This window comes from Lepidochelys kempii, chromosome 2 (assembly GCF_965140265.1).
Source record: "Lepidochelys kempii isolate rLepKem1 chromosome 2, rLepKem1.hap2, whole genome shotgun sequence".
In the NCBI taxonomy this organism is placed as follows: domain Eukaryota; kingdom Metazoa; phylum Chordata; order Testudines; family Cheloniidae; genus Lepidochelys; species Lepidochelys kempii.
In genome coordinates, this window is record NC_133257.1 from 16,335,864 (window position 1) to 16,355,188 (window position 19,325).

The following is a 19,325-nucleotide window of genomic DNA, read 5'->3' on the forward strand; positions in this document are numbered from 1 at the left end:
AGACAAGGTGGGTGAGATAATATCTTTTACTGGACCAAATTTTGTTGGTGAGAGAGACAAGCTTGTCCAATAAAAGTTGGTCCCATAAAAGATAAAGATAAAAGGCTCCATCAAGACTCTTAATTTGATTTAAATCTTGGTCATATATATTTCTTAACTCAATTCCTTACCTCATTAAGCTAAATGGATATTAGTCAGGTTTAAATAAATCAGAGTCCTCTCAGAGTTTTGCACTGGTTTAACTAAATCAGTTTTCAAATGAATTTGTTAAATCTGTTACAGAGCAGACACTCACATTTCCTGTGCTCTCTCGGGTGCAACTTTCAATATAGATAAGGCCTTGGTTATGTCATACTTCTCAACATGCCAAGATCAAAATGTGGGATTCAATATGTGACAAAGACCATAATGAGGGGGACAAAAATGATTCATTCAGGAAAATTAAAATGCTTAAAGGGATTTATTCATTTCATGAAAGTAACTCTTGCTAGAAACTTAGTTTCATGATTCCTTATTTCTGGCATAACGAATATTCACCCACCCACCCCCCCCCCCAAAAGTGAGAGAACACAATATTCATGTTGAACTTTGGGACTAAAATAAGTAACTTTCCTCAAAATGAGGTAACTTGGAGAGGTACGGGTCTAGTCATAGTTGAACTCACTAAAAGAAGAAATAAAATCAGTGCACTTTTAGGACCAGTGCTATTTCTGCCCTTTGTTCGCTCAGCCATTTGCAAATTCAATTATCCATTTTGTATGGAAATACTGCAGTAATTTTACATGCAAATCAACTGCACCTTTAAATCATCATTGTTAGTTTTAAGAGTTAACTTCAAGTTAAGATGAATGGGGACACTTCTTTTGCTGTGTAAAACAGTAGCACATGCAATCCCTGTCAGCACGTTACTGTCACAATCACAAAGACTAGAAACTTCCTTTTTAAAAAAAGTGAAAATTAGAATGTGAATCGGTCATGGGACTGGCAACATACCTCAAGGACGATGGATCCTTCAAAGAGGCCGGATGTTTGGCAAATCAGCTTTGTAGTCTAAAAAGTGCTGAACAGCAATGATATTTGCAGAATGGAAACTCTATAAATTATGAACCAGTTCTATGTATATACGCACATGAAAAACCACAGTGACAGGAATCAAAATGTCAGTTTGATTAAATCAGTCACTTAAATGGGTCTTACCATGTGTTTGTAAAATGTCTAGCACAAGGCAATCCCAATCTCAGCTGAGGCTGCTAGGTGCTATTATACAATAATATATTTTAGTGAGGCTAAAATAAAATAATAAAATAAAATAAAATAAAATAAAATATATAATGCAGATATGTATAAAATAAGACCAGCAAGCACACTCCCTAGTTCTGTTAACATTAATTCACGTCTTTGCCATTGGTATCCACTACTAAGATACAGAGGAATGGGACTCACCATCAGCAATGCCCTCTTGAAGAGATTCGAATCTGCTGCACCTGCAAGTAGGTGGATGCTGGTAATGTCTGCCCCACTACGATCAGCTGCTATTGAAATCTGACTTGGATCTCCTCCAAAGCTAGCAATGTTCTTCTGCACCCATTTCAGAGCTGCCACCTGATCCAGAAGGCCCCAGTTTCCACGGGCCACACTAGAACCTGTTAGACGAAATGGGAAGAGGGCCATTACTGCTCTGCAAGCAGACATGAAATACATGCAAGACCCTTGAACATTTAAGTGGTGGAATGATACATTTTTAATATCAGGCCCACAGCTTATAGCACCTTCCTCCATGGCAGTCACTGTACAGACAACCCCCTTTAGAGCTGCCTCCATTACAAGAGATAAAAGGAGACAATTTTCAGTGCTCTGTGCCTTATTCCGTAGGGGCTCAATGTAACCAGTCATTAAAAGCAACTGGAATGTTTCTATTGACATCAGTGGGATTTAGACTGGGCACTGGATGTCAGAATGGGAGCCCTGGAAACAGAAATCTCCCCTACCGAACAGGTTGGGCACAGACCGTGACCATGTAAGCTTTTCCATTTCAACCCCGGTGTGGGGGCATCTTCTCTAAGGCCTGGTGCACACTTACAATTTAATCTGACATAGCTGCAGTGCTCAGGGGTGTGAAAACCCCCCGCCCCTCCCGAGCTCCAGAGCTACGATGACCTAATCCACAGTGCAGATGCAGCTCGGTCGATGGAAGGATGCTCCTGCTGACCTAGCTACCATTACTCTGAGGGCCGGGGTGTGGATGTTCCTACACGGACAGAAAAAAAATCCTTCCATCGCTGTAGGCAGCGTCTACACTCTAGGGTTATGACGGCATAGCTACGGCACCATCCTTGTGCCGCTAGAGCCCTGGTAGCGTAGACAGCTTAAGAGCTCGGCTGCATCACTGTTACAACCAAGCCTGGGGACTCCGTGGTTATTCATTATTTGTTTGGCACTGGCAGCGTACTTGGCCCTGTACATGACACAAAGAAATGACGTGCCCCAAGGAGCCTAGGATCTAACAGACTCAGCTGAGGCAAGTTGCAATGGAGAAGCGTCACAGGGCAGTTCTTCAGCTACCCAGTGAGCAGCATCGCCTAGCCTGCTTTCGTAGTCTCCTACTCACAAATATGCAGAGTGTTTCTTTTGCGCCATGCGTGCCCTCAATCCTCAGTTTCCAAACATAGCAGGATGTAGCACAGGTGTACGGTAAATGGAATCTCCCGAACAGCTTTCGTTCGTCCTCCAGCTCACCCACTGAGCTCCTCCCAATTATATCTCCTCCCAGTTATTGAGCCAATTGTCTCATTAGCCCAGCAGTTACCACCGAGTGTCAGCCATCCCCACTAGAAACAGGTTGTTTGGCTCACACTAGTTAAGTCTGCACCCTTCTCTGGGCTACAGCAACTTCAGTGCCCAGGGTGCTACAGCCAGCACACTGTCACAAGGAGCCATGGGAGGGTCTTCACTTCGAATCCCCCCCACACACACCCACACTTTATACCACTTCCACTCTGGGGGTGCAGAAGGCATTTGGTTGGGAGGCCCAGATGTGGGGGAGGGGGTGAGACTGCAGCTAGATGGAGCAAAATAGATGAAAGAGGATCCCCAAGTGCAGCATATCATAGAGAGACCATATTAGGAGGTGGAGAGGATAGGGAAGAAAGTGGGTGAGAGATCAGAGGGGCAGGCGTGAGTAAACCCATAGAGAACACTGGGAACCCTGAGGACAATTCAAATTGAACTGGGAGACAGCTACTGGACATCCATATACTGGAACTATGTAATTTACAGTTTTGTGTACTGAACCTTTAGGTTTCTAGTGGTCTGCTACACACTGATGCTGTTTTGTGTTCAGTTCAGATGCAGCCAGGTATGGAGGGGACACACACTGTGCTCTTTGGGGGAGACTTAGTGTTGCTTTTTTTTTGCTTTGTGTTTTCCCTCATTCTAAAATAAAAGTCATTTAGATTTAAAGTATACGGGAAAACAAAGACAGAAAGCCTTTGAATGTGATGGAAGACTGGGGGAGATATGGTCCCATTTCCCAGTGCAACAGAGCAGTAACAGTAGTGATAATAATACATAGATCTTATCAAGTGCTTTTCTTCAGTAGATCTCAAAGCACTTCACAAACAAGGGCACTATCATAAACCCCATTTTACAGATGGGGAAACTGAGGCACAGAGGGGAAGTGACTTGCCCAAGATCACCCAGCAGGTCAGTAGCAGAACCAGGAATAGAACCTAGATGTCCTGAGTCCCAGTCCAGTGCTCTAATGTCTATAAAAGGAGGAATGGAGGGGGGGAGGTGTTGAGGGCATCACTGACAAGTTCTGCAGCAAAGTGGAGCCAAGCACATGAGATGAAATCCTGGCTCTGTTGAAGTCAATAGGAGCTTTATTGCTGACCTCAATGAGTTCAGCATTTCACGCGTTCTCTGGCAACGTTCTGGAGATGATTGGAAACAGCAGGCTAACAATTAAAACACCATGAGAGCAGCAAACTACGGATGAAACTTTTCTTCAAAGCCTCTGTGATATATTAGTAGCATGTTCCACTCTGCTCCAAGAGAATATAAACAAAAAATATAAGAGTTGCCAGTTTATACAAAATGAATAAAACGAATGGCTTTTCCAGCTGCATGGATTACCATGAGAAAGAGGTTTTTACTTAGTAGTAACAACAACAACACACCTCTCTCTTTCTGCAAATGGAAAAATCATGAATGTTGTTCTGTTTTCATTTTATATCTGTCGGCTGGGACTTTTCTGTCTCAACGAAATTAAACCAAAAATCTACCATCCTCTATTAAAAAATAAAACAAAGTACTACAGTATTTCCCAATAATAACCCAAAACATTACAGCTTAGAACAGAGACATTGCAGCTATGAATTCTACAATTACAGGAGGGGTGGGGGTTTTGTTTTTGTTGTTGTTTGTTTTTAAACTATAATAAGGAAAGGGCAGCTGAGCTAGTCGACCAGCAAGTTATAATACTATCTACAGATCAAGGCCAAGATTTTCTAAATTGAGTGCCTCAAGTTAGACTTCTCAATCCATATTTAGTTACGTAAATAGGTAGTTTCATCTTCAAAATGCCGAGTATCTCAGTTCTCAATACTTATATTCTTGTAGCATCTTTTCCTCCTGTACCCATCCTGTCCAGCCCCTTGCCATATAAAATTACAACCCTCTGGATTCCCTTGCACCCCCTTACAGTCTTCTAACTAAAATACAATATGTATTTTAATACAACCCCAACGAATACATCACCTCTGAGTTTGGCCCCATATAAATAATGTAAAATTCATGTTATGTCAAATGCACCACTCACAGCCCTTTTGGAAATGAAAAAATCTGAGAACATTCTAGTACCATACATTCCCCAGGACTACCCAAAGGACAGCCAACTATTCAACAGTGCCGGACAGTAACCTGATATTTTAATGCCAAAACCGTCCCGCATTTAGTTTCCCAATGACACTGATTTCTAAGAAACTGGAACTTAACGCAATAAAAGCAGAAATAAGCAATTCCTTGTTAAGTATCAAAAAGGAAGTGAAAATAATTGTTCATTGCCTATGACTTTGCTTCACAATAGGCTATTTATATTTATCTACCTGTCTTCAAAACCTTCATATTCAAAACTAGAAAAGCTTTAAAAGGAGACAGAACAGCCAAGAATAGCAATCTAGGTGAAAATATTTGTTCCTTCCATTGCCAAGACCAAAATAATGTATCTTTAAAATAAGGATACATTTAAAAACACTCAGGGGAACAAATTAGTAATGGAATATGAAGCCTTCTGGTTTGTAGATCAATAGTTCAAATCCAACCCTGGCCAATAGTGACTAAAGCTCTCCTCTTGTAACAGTTGTCCCCCAACATAATATAATGAGGTGCTTCGATACCACAGTGATGGGTGAAATATAAGAATCAGAATAGAATAGAACTTTAGTGGTCTCAATATAGTTCTTAAGGGTGTCTAAACCACAGCTATTGGCCCCTCTGCTAAGAATGACAAGGACTGAATGAGCATGGAGACTAGAATTTCTTGCCTATAGCCATGTTTGGTTGAGAGACAATGGCAGAGCAATGGGGAAAGCTTTCACTGCCATAGCCTGTTCTATCGATAGAGATCATCAGTATCCAGAGCTGTCAATTCAACACTCAATTCACTCATTTTAAATACTGCTGCAAGTTCAGGAGAGCTCACCTAAGGAAGTGAAATCCATGTAAATTCTTTAACCACAGAGATAGGCCTAGCCACTAGTACAATGAAAATACTGCAAGGGGAATATGACCAGTTTCTTTTGTCTTGGCAAGAGTCAGATGGGCTGCGGAATGTATTTAATGAACCAAAGAACTCAAGCAAAGGATTTATGCACCAACATTTACTGTAGTTAGACCGAAGACCCATGTCCACCAGGAACTGTTTTCACTACTTTGGTGGTGGGCCTCGATATAAATCTTATGAACAATCTATTCGGAGACAAAGCACACATGCCTGAGGAACACAGAAGAGTGAAAAGAAATGGGTGTCAGGACAAAGATGACTATGCCAGACACAGGCAGTGACTTTAGTTACTAAGACTCCATTCCTGAGAACACTTATAAACGGGCTTCACTTTAAACATCTGAGTAATCCCACTCTATCAAACTTAAAGGTAAAAGCACTAGCCTATTTTCGTTGTCAAACCACACAACAGATAATGGATTAGGTTTTTCAGATTTGTTCAGTTCTAACCACCCCAGGTGTTGTTTGTATCATAAATGAGGAAAGTTGTTTAAACAATTTTTTTTTTGCCTACATCCAGACATACCTACAACAGTGCCCTTTCAATATGTACAGAAAAGCAGGTGTAACCCATATCTGTGTTTTCTCTACACTCAAAGCAACCACCACGTGTATATACCCATGACCCACCTAGCCCTAAAACAGCTCTGCCACATAAGAGTCAGGAATAACTGCAGAGCTAACAATAGAAAAGGCAGCTTTTTTGTTGCAAGAAAATTACTAGCTTTAACCCATTTGTTCCTGAGTTTGCAATTTATGATAAGGAAACATCAAAGGATCCAGAAGTTGCCTTTGCTCGGAGAATCAGAACCTTCGTTCGTGGTGTTGGGCCCCTTATATGGCATTTTAATATTCACACTTCTATATTTAGCGAGAATCAAGGGGTGAAAGCCTGGCCCCGTTGCAGTTAATGGCAAAACTCCCATTGACTTCAGTGAGGCCAGGATTTAATTCAACAAGTACTTGAAAAGGAAAACCTCCCAGAAGTTTCTATTTGGGCTGTGTGTGTGTGCCAGGCAAAAGTTCTTACGGTATCTGAAGCAGCTGGGGACCCTTCACTGTAATTTTCTGCAGCTATACATTAGAGAAAAGCACCTTAGGGAGTCTGCATTGTGCTACAGAAAGGTAAAGGGTAACTACAGTAGTGGCAAAGTTTCTAACTGTAATGAATGTGTGAGCTCTCCCCAGACTAGATCAAAGTGTGCCATTTTGGCCCTGGCCTGCAGTGAAGGTGATGAGGAGTTGCCCTGCCCTCAGGGGAAATAGGAGTGATTGTATTCAGGGAGCTCCCCATGCTCCCCACTGTGCAGGAGTTGCTCCCCGGTCTGCCTAGGCTGCTGTGAAGTGTCGCCCCACCTCCTCCCTGTCCCCTTTGGGCCCCCAAGCACCTCTGAGCTCTCCCAAACGCAGAGATGGTACCAGTCCCTGCCCTGTGAGAACTGGACCAAGGGGCTGGGGGAAGGCTCCTGCATTCTGTCTGCCAACACACCCACACACAGATCAGTCACTGTCTCTGTGGACAGCTGCAGCAGTGGCAAAGAACGCTACAGACGCTGCTGTTCACTGGTGTCTAGGTGGTGGGTTTGTGCACTGCCCCTTTTCTCCCCTGGACACCCAAATTCTAATTCCAACTGGAATACAGGTGAAAATGGACTTGAAGGGTTTGTCCAAGTACCGAGAAGGACATCTGACCACACCACAATGCTACCATGCAATATTCAGCCCAGCTAACAGACTCCTCTCAGGAAGAAACTAAGATAAGACGAGCTGGGTTGAAGGAGGTTAGTGGCAGATGTGTGGGCAGTGCTGCATAATGGAAGCTTGCACAATGCCTATCTACCCTGTCTAGCTCTAGCCAATATGAAGTGTCAGTTTCATAAGCATCCGGTTCGCAGAAAACTAACCATAGTGATACTTTCCCCAGATGCACCCTGCCAACCTCAGACCAAAATGCACAAGGAGTTTGCAGCGTGTGGCTCTCAGGTGGCTGAACTAAAACCAGGCATTGCTGGGGATGAGCTCCAAAAACATCTGACACCCTAGAAGGGAAATGCTGCTGTAACCCCGCACCAGGCAAAACTCAGCAGAGTCACTACACATGCAAAACTCAACCTCAGGATCATCAGAAGTGTCATGTGGCAAGGTGCAGCGGCCTTAACTAAGACCAAAGGGAAAGAGTTAGTTCCCTACTCAGATCCCCACAGATGCATAGGATAGATTATTAATTAAGCAGTGGTGGGGACTGAGGGTCCAATGAAGAAATCCAGGAAACTCTATAAGGCATGCAGCAAGGACTCAAAGGTACAGTATAAGACCAGGGATATAAACAGTGTTCTAGCAGCCAGAGGAAAGAGGGGCCAGAACTCCAGACTCAGTTGTTGTTTTTCCTCCCCTCATCCCTTTATCCACCCCCTATTTAAAGACAAATAAACCTGCCAGGCAAATAAGCAGAAAGAAAAATATTTTGTAAGTGTTTAAAATGAATCTAAAAGACCTAATAAAAGCCAAGCCAAACAGCAGGTACCTGCACTGCTGTCAGACTGACATAGGTAGGTGCAAACGTGCATTTGTGCAGGCAGACCGGGTACTTTGTCCGTGCAAGGTATGCACCTGTTTTCTGGAAATTTGGCCAAACAAGCCATTTATTTATAGGAATCTGGATCAGCGGCACTGGGAAGCAGAAGTCCCCAGCATTACAGATCATGATGAGGAAAGTTCCAAACACCAGAGTTATGAACTGACTAGTCAACCACACACCTCATTTGGAACTGGAAGTACACAATCAGGCAGCAGCAGAGAACAAAAACAAAACATAAAAAAGCACCAGTACAGGACTGTGTTAAATGTAAACTACTAAAAAAATAAAGGGAAAGCAGCATTTTCTTCTGCATAGTAAAGTTTCAAAGCTGTATTAAATCAATATTCAGCTGTAAACTTTTGAAAGAACAACCATAATGTTTTGTTCAGAGAAACAAACAACCTCCATTCCTGAGGTTCGTAACTCTGAGGTTCTACTGTACATACAAACATCCAGGATTTTATCTGTAAATAAAAGTCAAGCTGCTCTTTTGAAATGGGATGATTGCTTTGTGCCCCCTTTTGGCTCATGCTACTCTCCATATCCCTTTGACACAACAATCCCGACTTTCCTTGGATGTGTCTTCCAAAACACTTATTCAAAGATTCCGGCTTATGAAAAGGCAGAACACACACACACTTTGGAAGCAAACATTGCAGAATGTGATTGGCCTGCAGTTCATAGATTCATGACAGCGTACAGACTTACCAGTGCTAAGGAAGCCGAAAACTCCAACACGGTAACTTGCAGTTACAATGATGACATCGCTGACAGAAGCTAGGTATGATCCGTCTATGACCGTCCTCCCTTTCTCACCCTCACCACTCACACCATTGTGGAAGAACATCAGCACAGCCATGTTTCTGCCCTGTAATGATCACAGACAAGTTAATGCAACAATGAGTCTGTCTGAGAATGAAAGCAACTGATACCCCTATGGCTATAGTCTCCTTCAGGTCATTGCTGTGAACCTGATTATCCTCTCTTCTGAAACATTCCAAGCAATGCAAAACTGCCTGGCAATGACACTGATGATTGTGCTGTATTCAAATTCAATAAAATCTGCAAAATTTCAGTTTTTCAAAATTTCAAAATTTTTCAAAATTTCAAAATCTGCACTGCTAAAAAAAAAAAAAAAAGACACTGAGGAGAGGAGAACTGCCTGCCTGGCAGCAGCCCTAGAATTAAATTTGGTTTGTTGACTGGTTACCAGTCCCTGGAATGGACTATGTGCCATTAAGCTGAATCCAGCCTCCTAATCATAGGGCTTGTCTACATAGGGATACTCAGGAAAGTTAATCTGAATTAACTCAAAATGAGAATTTAAAGGGGATAAATTAAACTGTATTAAACCCCCGTGTGGATGCTCTTATTCAGAATTAAAGTGGCCTGAATTCAATTTAGCTTATCTTCCAAAAAGTGCATTAAACTAAATCAAATTAAGACCACTTTAATTCTGAATGAGAGTGTCCACAGAGGGGTTTAACACAGTTTAAATTCACGCCTTAAATTAATCTAGATTAATTTTCCTGAAGGCAGGTCTACACTTAAAAATTACTTCGGCATCACTCTGCTGTTCAGGGATGTGAAAAATTCACACCCCTGAGCAGTGCAGTTAAGCGGACCTAAGTCCCCTGAAGACAGCGCTAGGTCAATGGAAGAATCCTTCTGTCAACCTAGCTACCGCCTCTCAGGGAGGTTGATGTATTTGTGCCAATGGGAGAATCCCTCCCGTCAGCATAGGTAGTGTCTAAAAAGCAGCATCAGCTCTCCCTAGGTCCTCTCTACACTTGCTACGGAATAGCTACAGGGGGACTCCCTCCTGTTGAGGCTGCACTGCTAAGGAGCAGAGAGGCCACCACAGCAGAACAGAAACAAGAGTTGGCCATGTGGTCTCTGCAAACCCTAGTGGACATCAAACCCAGTCAGGGGATGGCTCACCTGAAAACTCCATGGGATGAGTCTTTTGCAGTTCTCCTCTCTTTATGGCTCCCTTCAGTGGGCTTTTCTGCATGAGGTTGAAGCCTGGCCCTAATGTTAGGAATTATTTTCTGATATGCACCCTCAATTTTCCATTCCTCAGTTTCATCCCATTTTTATATCTCCTGGGAACTTCCTACATCATTCTCCATCCTCCTCTACTCAGTGAACAGGCATAGATTTTAAGGCCAGAAGGGAACATCATGACCATCTAATCTGATCTCCTGCATGTTGCAAGCCACAGAACCTCACCCACCCGCTTCTGTAATAGACCCATAACCTCTGGCTGAATCATGATTTAAAGACTTCAAGTTACAGAGAATCCACCATTTACACTAGTTTAAACCTGCAAGTGACCTATGCCCCATGCTGCAGAGGAAGGCAACCCCCCCCCCCCCCCGCAACACACACACACCAGGGTCTCTGCCAATCTGACCAGGGGGGAAATTCCTTCCTGACCACAAATATGGTCATCAGTTAGACCCTGAGCACGTGGGCGAGAACCACCGGCCAGACACCTGGGAAAAAATTCTTTGTAGTAACTCAGAGACCTCCCCAACTCATGTTCCATCACCAGCCGCAGATCAGCTACAGGGCCATTCTCATCATACCGTCCCCTCCATAAGCTCAGTCTTGAAGCCAGTTAAGGTTTTTTTTTCCCCCCACGGGCCCCCTTGGAAGGCTGTTGATTAGAAACCTTCTGATGGTTAGAAACCTTCATCTAAACTTCTTGATGGCCATTTTACATCCTTTTGTTCTTATGTCCACACTGTTGCTTAACTTAAATTTTTTAACTCCTCCCCCTCCCTGTGATGTATTCGTAGAGAGCAATCGTATCTCCTCTCAGCTTTCTTTTGCTTAGGGTAAACAAACCAAGCTCTTTGAGTCTCCTCTCATAAAGTAAATTTTCCATTCCTCTGATCATCCTTCTCTGCATCTGTTCCAGTTTGAATTTATTTTTCTTAAACACTGGAAACCAGAATTGTACACAATATTCTGGAATTTCCCTTTCTCTACTGGAAATACTGCGCCTGATGCATCCTTGGACTGCATTAACCTTTTTCATGGCCACATCACATTGGTGGCTCATAGTCATCCTGTGATCAACCAATACACCCAGGTCTTTCTCCTCCTCTGTTGCTTCCATCTGATGAGCCCCCGGCTTATAGAAAAAAATATTGTTGTTAGTTCCTAAGTGCATGACCATTCACTTTGCAGTATTCAATTTCATCCCATTTCTATTATTCCAGTTTTCAAGGTCATCATCCAGATCTTCTTGTGTGATATTCCGGTCCTCCTCTGTATTGGCGATACCTCCCAACTTTGTGTCATCCACAGATTTTCTTAACAGACTCCCACTTTTTGTGGCAAGGTCATTAATAAAAATGTTATATAAGATAGGTCCCAAGACCCAATCCTGAAGAATCCCATTAGTAACCTCCCTCCAGCCTGACAGCCTTTAGTGTTTTTCAGAGACAGGCTGGTGGTCTGTACACCAGCACCAAAACACATCTGGGGTTTGTTTTTGCCTGGAACTAGGTAGCCCTGGCCTCTGCTGCTGTCATTTTCTGAACAGAATTAACTAAACAGGACGATCCCATTTGCACAGAAGAAAAAGGTGGCTGAGCATCTGTTTCCAGCAAACGTGTGGCCATCCGTGCAGGAGGAAACCATCACAGGAGTGTCAGTTCCCAGAAAAAACAGAGGCCAGGAGCAAGTAGCAAACTGCCCTCAACTTTCTCTAATTGTTAAGGGGTGACCCTGATTTATGAACTGAAAATGTGTTGCACCCTCCTCTGTCTGGTGGAAACTCAGTTCAGACGTTTGTTATTATGAGCAAAGTAGCATCAAGTGTGACTGGGAAATGTGCTGCCTTCATCCAGAAGTGCTGAAAAGTGCTGTGTTCTCTGAATCTTCTGCATCTTCTTCTCCAGAGAAAGTGCCTAATTCAGACTGTTTCATCCCCAATGTCCCATTCAGAGAATTATGCAGGTCCTGGCCAAGGAATTGGAGGGGAGGAACAAAGGAAGGAGAGAGAGCGGACGTGAGGGTTTGTCTTCACTTGAAAATCTGGTCTAACACACACCACTTTGCAGAGTCGTGTTAGCTAACACAATGTTAAACATCACAGGGACAAATCTTACATAACATCATGTCAGCTGGTCATAGTGGTTCCAGTAGAGATTCCCTAGAAACGGTCCCAGTCTTGCTGACTCCTCAGTTGTGTTTAAAGTCATGTTAGATAACATGACCTAATTTTCTAGTGATAACAAGGGGGAAGGAGAAGCGATGATGGGGGAAAGCAGAAGCTGTGCTAGCAGATGTGGAGCACCTGACTGAGAAGATTCAGCCTTCAAGTATTGGGGGTAAACAGAACGCCACCCATTCTCCGCATCTGCCCTACAATACACAAGGTTTAGATACACTGGCTCCTTTTCCCCATGGTTATTCTGCACAGAGAAGTGGCAAATTCCCCAGCTGGTTTGTCTTGCACATTAATCCAACCTTTTGAGAAGCACATGGGATAATTTGGGTAGTGATCCCCTGATGAGCACAGATTTCAAGCGCAGAGCTACTGGTTCTTAGTGCTGTCATCTAAAGCAGATCTTTATATTGAATTGTAGCAACCACTAATCATCTCTCCTTCACTTTTTGGAGTTAATCATTTCAGGAGGATGCTACCATATTTTTATATTAAAAATGAACTATTCCATATAAAATGTGAGATGTGTTGTATTGTCCAGGTTCTTATTTGGTATCCAATTAATTTTATACTATATATTGGCTATCTAATAATTTTTTTAAAAATATTGGGAATCTATCACATTCTTTATTCTCTATCCGGAGCTACAGTCAATTAACCAACAGAGCCAAGACAGTGGCAGCTACATATTAGGGCAGAGAGAATGTAGGGCCTGGTCTAAAGCCAAGTGAAATCAACCCTTTCCATGGACTCTAAAGGCCTTTGGTTCACACCAAATTTGGACCATAGGTGGAAATCTGGAGTAACTCCACTGAAGTCAATGGCGATGCTCCATTGTAAATGAGAGTAGAATCTGGCCTATTACATGCAACACAGAAGAATATTACAGAAAACACTGCACCTAACTGGAAAAACTGGCCAGCAAGTTCCTCACACGCACAACGCTAGCACCAGCCAGGATTGCCATGTGGCTATTGACCAGCATTGTTTGATCAGTTCTGGTTTTGCATTTAGGAATGACACATGGAGGGTCAAACTGTTAGCAGTAAAACACGCAGAGAGACTTTCAACTGAGACAAGCCTGGCACAGCTAATGGGAAAGGTGCCTTTCGGTTCGCCCAGGGGAGCTGCTGCTGCCTAAGGACTCAGAGGGCATGCCCTTGTGCTACTGTGCAGGGCACACATGCCCAGTCATCAGCTGGGGTCCATACTAATTGGCTCTGTGCGCTGTAGCAGCTGGCCGTCAGCTGGTAGTCCCAATGGGCCTGATCCTGGGAGCAGAGGGTGCTCAACATTTCACAGGAGCAGATTTGTGCCTGGCACGATTGGGCCCAAAATGAAGCCTCACTCTCATAAAAGAAAGAAAGAGAATGAGTTAGGACTAGCCAAATTTTTACACCAGTGGGTCCTTTGTGCCCAGTGCCAATGCCAGGGCTGTAGGTTCCTTAAGTCTGGACACCTCTGGCTCCAGATCTCAACTCAGGACAGGATAGAATAGACCTGACCCAAAAGCCAGGAGCAGAGCCCTCCTGAATTTCGGGGACTAGGATGCGAACACAGATCTGAACTCTGCAGTTAAAGCTCACATACTACGGTGATGGGCAGCACCATAAAACTGTCTTTGCCTTCCACAGCTAGGCTAGGCATCATGATCGACCTGAGCCTCGACACCTTTGGTTTTCATGAAACACGGAAAATAAAAGGCAGTTCTGACAGGCTTTCCGGAGTTCAGAAATGTTTTCAGTTATCCTCTCTGCTCCACTGCAAGGCATTTCAGAAGGGGCTTGGCAGGAGCATTTTAACCCTGACAGAACTAGTCAAGTTCCAGGATGTGTAACAGTCCTTAACAGGATTGCATTAGGAGCTGCGCACCACACTGACGGCACAGTAAGGCTGGGAAGGTGAGGAAGATTCTTCCCTGAAGGGTGCACAGCCAACATTAATCCAACTCTTTATTTAGGCCAGCAAAATGCTACCATCATAGAATCATAGAATCATAGAATATCAGGGTTGGAAGGGACCTCAGGAGGTCATCTAGTCCAACCCCCTGCTCAAAGCAGGACCAATCCCCAATTAAATCATCCCAGCCAGGGCTTTCTCAAGCCTGACCTTAAACCATCCCTCTGCTTGAGCTGCATCAGGTAACCCGAGCCAAAACCCAGCCCTGCTTTGCTAGTGCGACAAGCGAGGATGGTTATTGGCAGGAAAAGGAGCTCAGAAATACCAGCTGTACGTGGAAGTTTACGTGATGCACGCAACTGTGTGTTCTGCTTTCTGGGCACCGAAGCTTTAAATGTTAGAGTCGCTTCCCAGCTACAGGAGGAAGCTCCCATTTTGTGTTTCACTTCAGATGCAGCATGTTACTGTGCAAGCCACTGGGCTCTGTCTCTCTCCAGGGGACATCATATTGGTGGTTGTTGTTTTAACTTCTTCAAGACTGAAACTATCAGCTATTGCTCTCTGCACATGGGTAAAAACAGTTTACCACAATAAAAAGCATGAAAATGACAGTCTGGGGCATATTATCCTGTTCCCACTTTCTGCTGTAAAAATAAAGGGCCTGATCCTTCTCTCCGTTATATCAGAGATACCTATGCAACATTCTATTGACCTCAGTGAAGCTACTTCTGATTTGCACCCATATGAGTGAGAGGAGTATTAGGTCCACAGACTCACTCACTCTCAAAAAAAGAGCCCACTTGGATAGCTGAGGTTGTTATAAACACAATGCTTTCAAATAAGCTCCTGCTCTTCTGAAAGCAGCAGCTAAAGGGAGCTGGCAAGCTTCCTGAGACGATGACCTGAAGTTTTTACGAAGCAATGACTTTGCACAGAAAGTCGATAATCTGGCGTTGCAGTGGGAAAACAGACTGTTGGCCACTTCTAAAAGATACAGGAAGTTGCACTCAAGCAGCTCAAAGAATACTGAATGCAGAAATTCATGCTTATCCATTATGCACATTCCTATACCAATACCCTAGGCCCCCCAGTCCCTGTTTACTCTCTTGTTAAAAGCTCAGCTAGACTACCCAGGCCAGTGGGAAGGGTTATTTTTTACTTTTTATAAAGATGAACTTAAAATTTTCAGTTGACAGTTTGTCTGAGTGCAGAGGCTCCCATGCCCATTTTCGGAGAGGAACACTTTTGTGATCCGTGGGCTGGGGCATAAATTTAGCACTGCTGACTACGCTCAATCCACAGCAGACCTTCCACCGACATCAGTGGGAGGTTTCCACAAAGATCAAGGGTAGATTATGACCCGTATATAGTAACTAAACTGCTAGTCATCATCACTATTAGCTGTGTGGCATTCAGTGTCGCCCCCTGGGAAAAGAGTCTTGTTTTTAGGAACACTGCTATTTCTGCCCTTAGTTTTTTTCTTTTCCCCATCCTATTTTCTCTCTCCCCCTCTCTCTTTCCCTGTCTTTGGCCAGCTCTACACTGCAACATGTTGTTGGCATAACGATGTCAGTCAGGGGTGTGACTGACACAGCTATGCTAGCAAAACCCTAAGTACAGACACAAAAGAGAAGAGTGCATCTGTCGTTGGCATAGATAACACTGTTCAGGGAGGTGGTGCTACTGTGCTGGCAGAAAGCCACCTTCTGTTGATACACGCTGCATCTACACGAAAGAGCTGTGCCAGGGTAGCTATTCCGATATAGCAGTTGTGACAGATACAACAGTTTCTTGCAGTATCTTTAGGAGATCTTCCTGCATTAAGTTTATACATCATTGTGGGACAAGGGTTGTACGTGATGACTGCAGCCCTCCAGGAATTAAAAACAGCTGGAGGGGGGTGATTAGGCAAATTGCCTCAGTCAAATTGTAATGCCACCAGAGAAATACCACCACCTAGTGAGGCTCACATGTATTGGTTCAACAGGCAAAGATAGGACTTTTGGATAAATAGCCTGAGTTTAAGCTGACTCGGAGCCTTCTTTCTGATCCAGCAAATGGACAGGACCTGCTGTCCAACGGGGGCCACAAATCCTTAGGGAAGGGTTGAAAGGATGACACCTGCCAGAGCCCAAGACTGGAGTTGGTGTGACTTCTGTAAAGCAGTTTAGTAGGCGCACTGGTTCTTTTATTGTTTTTTTTATGTTTTTTTTATTGTTTTTTATGTATTTTCTGTAATGCTTTAACTTTAAGAATAAACGTACTGACTTAGAAAGGGCTGTGTATTAATTTATAACTTGTAGCAATTGCAGTGTTTGTGGCCTCTGAAGAGAGAGCAAAGTGCAGCTGCTGGTCTGTTGAGGAAGACTGGCTTGCCAGGGATATCACAGAGTAGGGAGGGAACTGTGCAGACTGGACTAACCCCAGTAAAGAGGGAGAGACACATGGGTCTCAGCCGAAGACGTGATGGCTGAAGAGCAGGGAATCTAAAGTGGTGGACCGCGGTGGAGAAATACAGATGTGATTGCCCCGAACTGTGACAGCTGCATCAGCAGAGCCTGTGTAGTACAGACTAACCCTTTGTGTATCTCCTCCTCTGCCCACTCGCCTTTCCAGCTCTGCAAACATACTGAGACACAGCTTAGCCAAAGCACAAATAACTATACTGTAAGGCAGAGTCATGCACTGGCAGGAGACTGGACTAGGTGACTTACCATTGCTAAAGCTTCTCCAGCTCTTACTTCGAGGATGCTAATGGATACCACTTTAAACACTTCCGCTTATCGTGGTTAAAACCTTTTCAAATGATTCAACTGTGACGCTAGCAGACCAGCTGCCAAGGCCGGTAGGCCTCACTTAATACTGACAAATGCACAGCTGAGAAACAAAAATATGTTTATAAAAATATGTTTATTGTTTTGACGCTGCATGTATTAATCCTATTTATAATCTCTGTATCCCATGCTATAAGGCAATACTTAAGTATTTGCTCTATAACTATAAAAAGGTTGTTCTGAAACCATAACTCACCAAACAGGAGAAAAAATTTCACCTAACGCAAAATGCTGGATTCCTACAGAAGGTGTTATCTCCTGCCCATCAGGAAGGACTACTGAATCCAACTGGGCCATTGTGGAACACAGACTTGGTCAATTGCTGCTCCCCCACCCCACCCAAAGAGATTACATGCAGAAACGCTCGTCTCATCAGCTTGGACTCTAGGGAAATGAGAATAAAATTTCCTGACCAGAAAGAATTAGGGTCTTTTTATGCAGTTTGGACTTTAAGGGGCAAAGATTCCTGAACATAAGCAAGAGATCCCCAGAAGTAAGCTGAGTTAGCCCTAATGGACATATAAAGCTGGCATATTTCAACAGCTCTATCACCACCTGAAACCTAAGACTGCAACTCATTTGTATGGGCATGTTTATCTGTTTTAACTTCATAAATAATTCTAATTTCTTTTTTCCTAGTTAATAAACCTTTAGTTAATGTATTACAGGATTGGCTACAAGCGTTGTCTTTGGTATCTAAGATCTAAGGTGCAAATTGACCTGGATAAGTGACCGGTCCTTTGGGATTGGAAGCAACCTGAATATTTTGTGACCTTTGGTGTAAAGTGATCACCTACCACAGAGTCAAGCTTGCCTGTATGGCAAAATAGACCAGAATGCCCAAGGGGACTGTCTATGACTCCATGTTAAAGCTGTATAGTGCCTGAGGACATCACATTCGTTACTCGGTTGGTGAAAACTAATTATAGAACTCTCAACCAATTTGGGGTTTGTGCCCTGCATTTTAACAGTCTACCCTGAGGTTGGTATTCTCACTCATAGAATCATAGAATATCAGGGTTGGAAGGGACCCCAGAAGATCATCTAGTCTAACCCCCTGCTCAAAGCAGGACCAATTCCCAGTTAAATCATCCCAGCCAGGGCTTTGTCAAGCCTGACCTTAAAAACCTCTAAGGAAGGAGATTCTACCACCTCCCTAGGTAACGCATTCCAGTGTTTCACCACCCTCTTAGTGAAAAAGTTTTTCCTAATATCCAATCTAAACCTCCCCCACTGCAACTCACTCATGGGCCACTCCAGACAGCATGACGACAACATTTTGCTGCACCATGTTCTAGTAACTCGATACTTACAATGCTGGCAGGCACAAACACATTCAGGTACAAGCAGTCTTCACTGACAGGAGAAGATTGGTGCAGTCCATCTCCAGGTTGCCAACAACTAGCCCTAAAGATACAGGCGGTGTTAATTTTGACTGACAAACCAGCATTGCTTTTGTACTGTTGCAGCTTGTTTTATTTTGAGCTGAAGTTCAATAAAATAATTTTTTTACCCTTCAACAGCACCGTTATATCTGTGCATCTCAAACACATTCCTAGCATCCATCTAACAACCCCCTTGGGAGGCAAAGAAAGGATATTTTTATTTAGATTTAAAACAAAAAGGATGTCTATCCAATGTTAGAGGTGTCCTAACAAATCATTAACAATACAATAAATACAACAAAATCCCAGCAGCATTCAAACAGTTCTTTCAACAGAAACTCAATCAGCCAGACACCTGCAGACACTCCTCTCCATCCCTTCATCATCACAGAGAGCATACTGTCAGCCCTCTCCAAAAACCCCATCAAACAAACGTCTTTTGCGTGTGTCGAAAGGTCACCACCATTTGGGCTATTTTGGACTAAGAGGAATCCCACATACTTAATTGCAGCCACATCTGTGCTGTTTAACCCTTTACGGACTTACAAATTTAATAAGAATGGAACTGATAGGGTTCTATAGAAACTACCCTAAAAGCCTATGGAATTATCTAAATTGTTTATAAATTGTCTGACAGAAATCAATATTAGGGATGTAATTCGCT

At 43.4% G+C, this 19,325-nt stretch overlaps 1 protein-coding gene across 1 annotated transcript in view; it reads right to left on the reverse strand.

The window, feature by feature from the left end:
- Positions 1 to 19,325, reverse strand: part of TG (thyroglobulin) — a 204,143-nt gene that overhangs the window by 80,519 nt on the left and 104,299 nt on the right. Inside the window, exons 39-41 of the mRNA XM_073335054.1 lie at positions 18,590 to 18,683; positions 9,069 to 9,228; positions 1,444 to 1,643 (exon numbers count right to left, since the gene is read on the reverse strand). Of these exons, the coding sequence (XP_073191155.1) occupies positions 1,444 to 1,643; positions 9,069 to 9,228; positions 18,590 to 18,683 (454 nt within the window). The remainder of the gene's footprint in view (positions 1 to 1,443; positions 1,644 to 9,068; positions 9,229 to 18,589; positions 18,684 to 19,325) is intronic.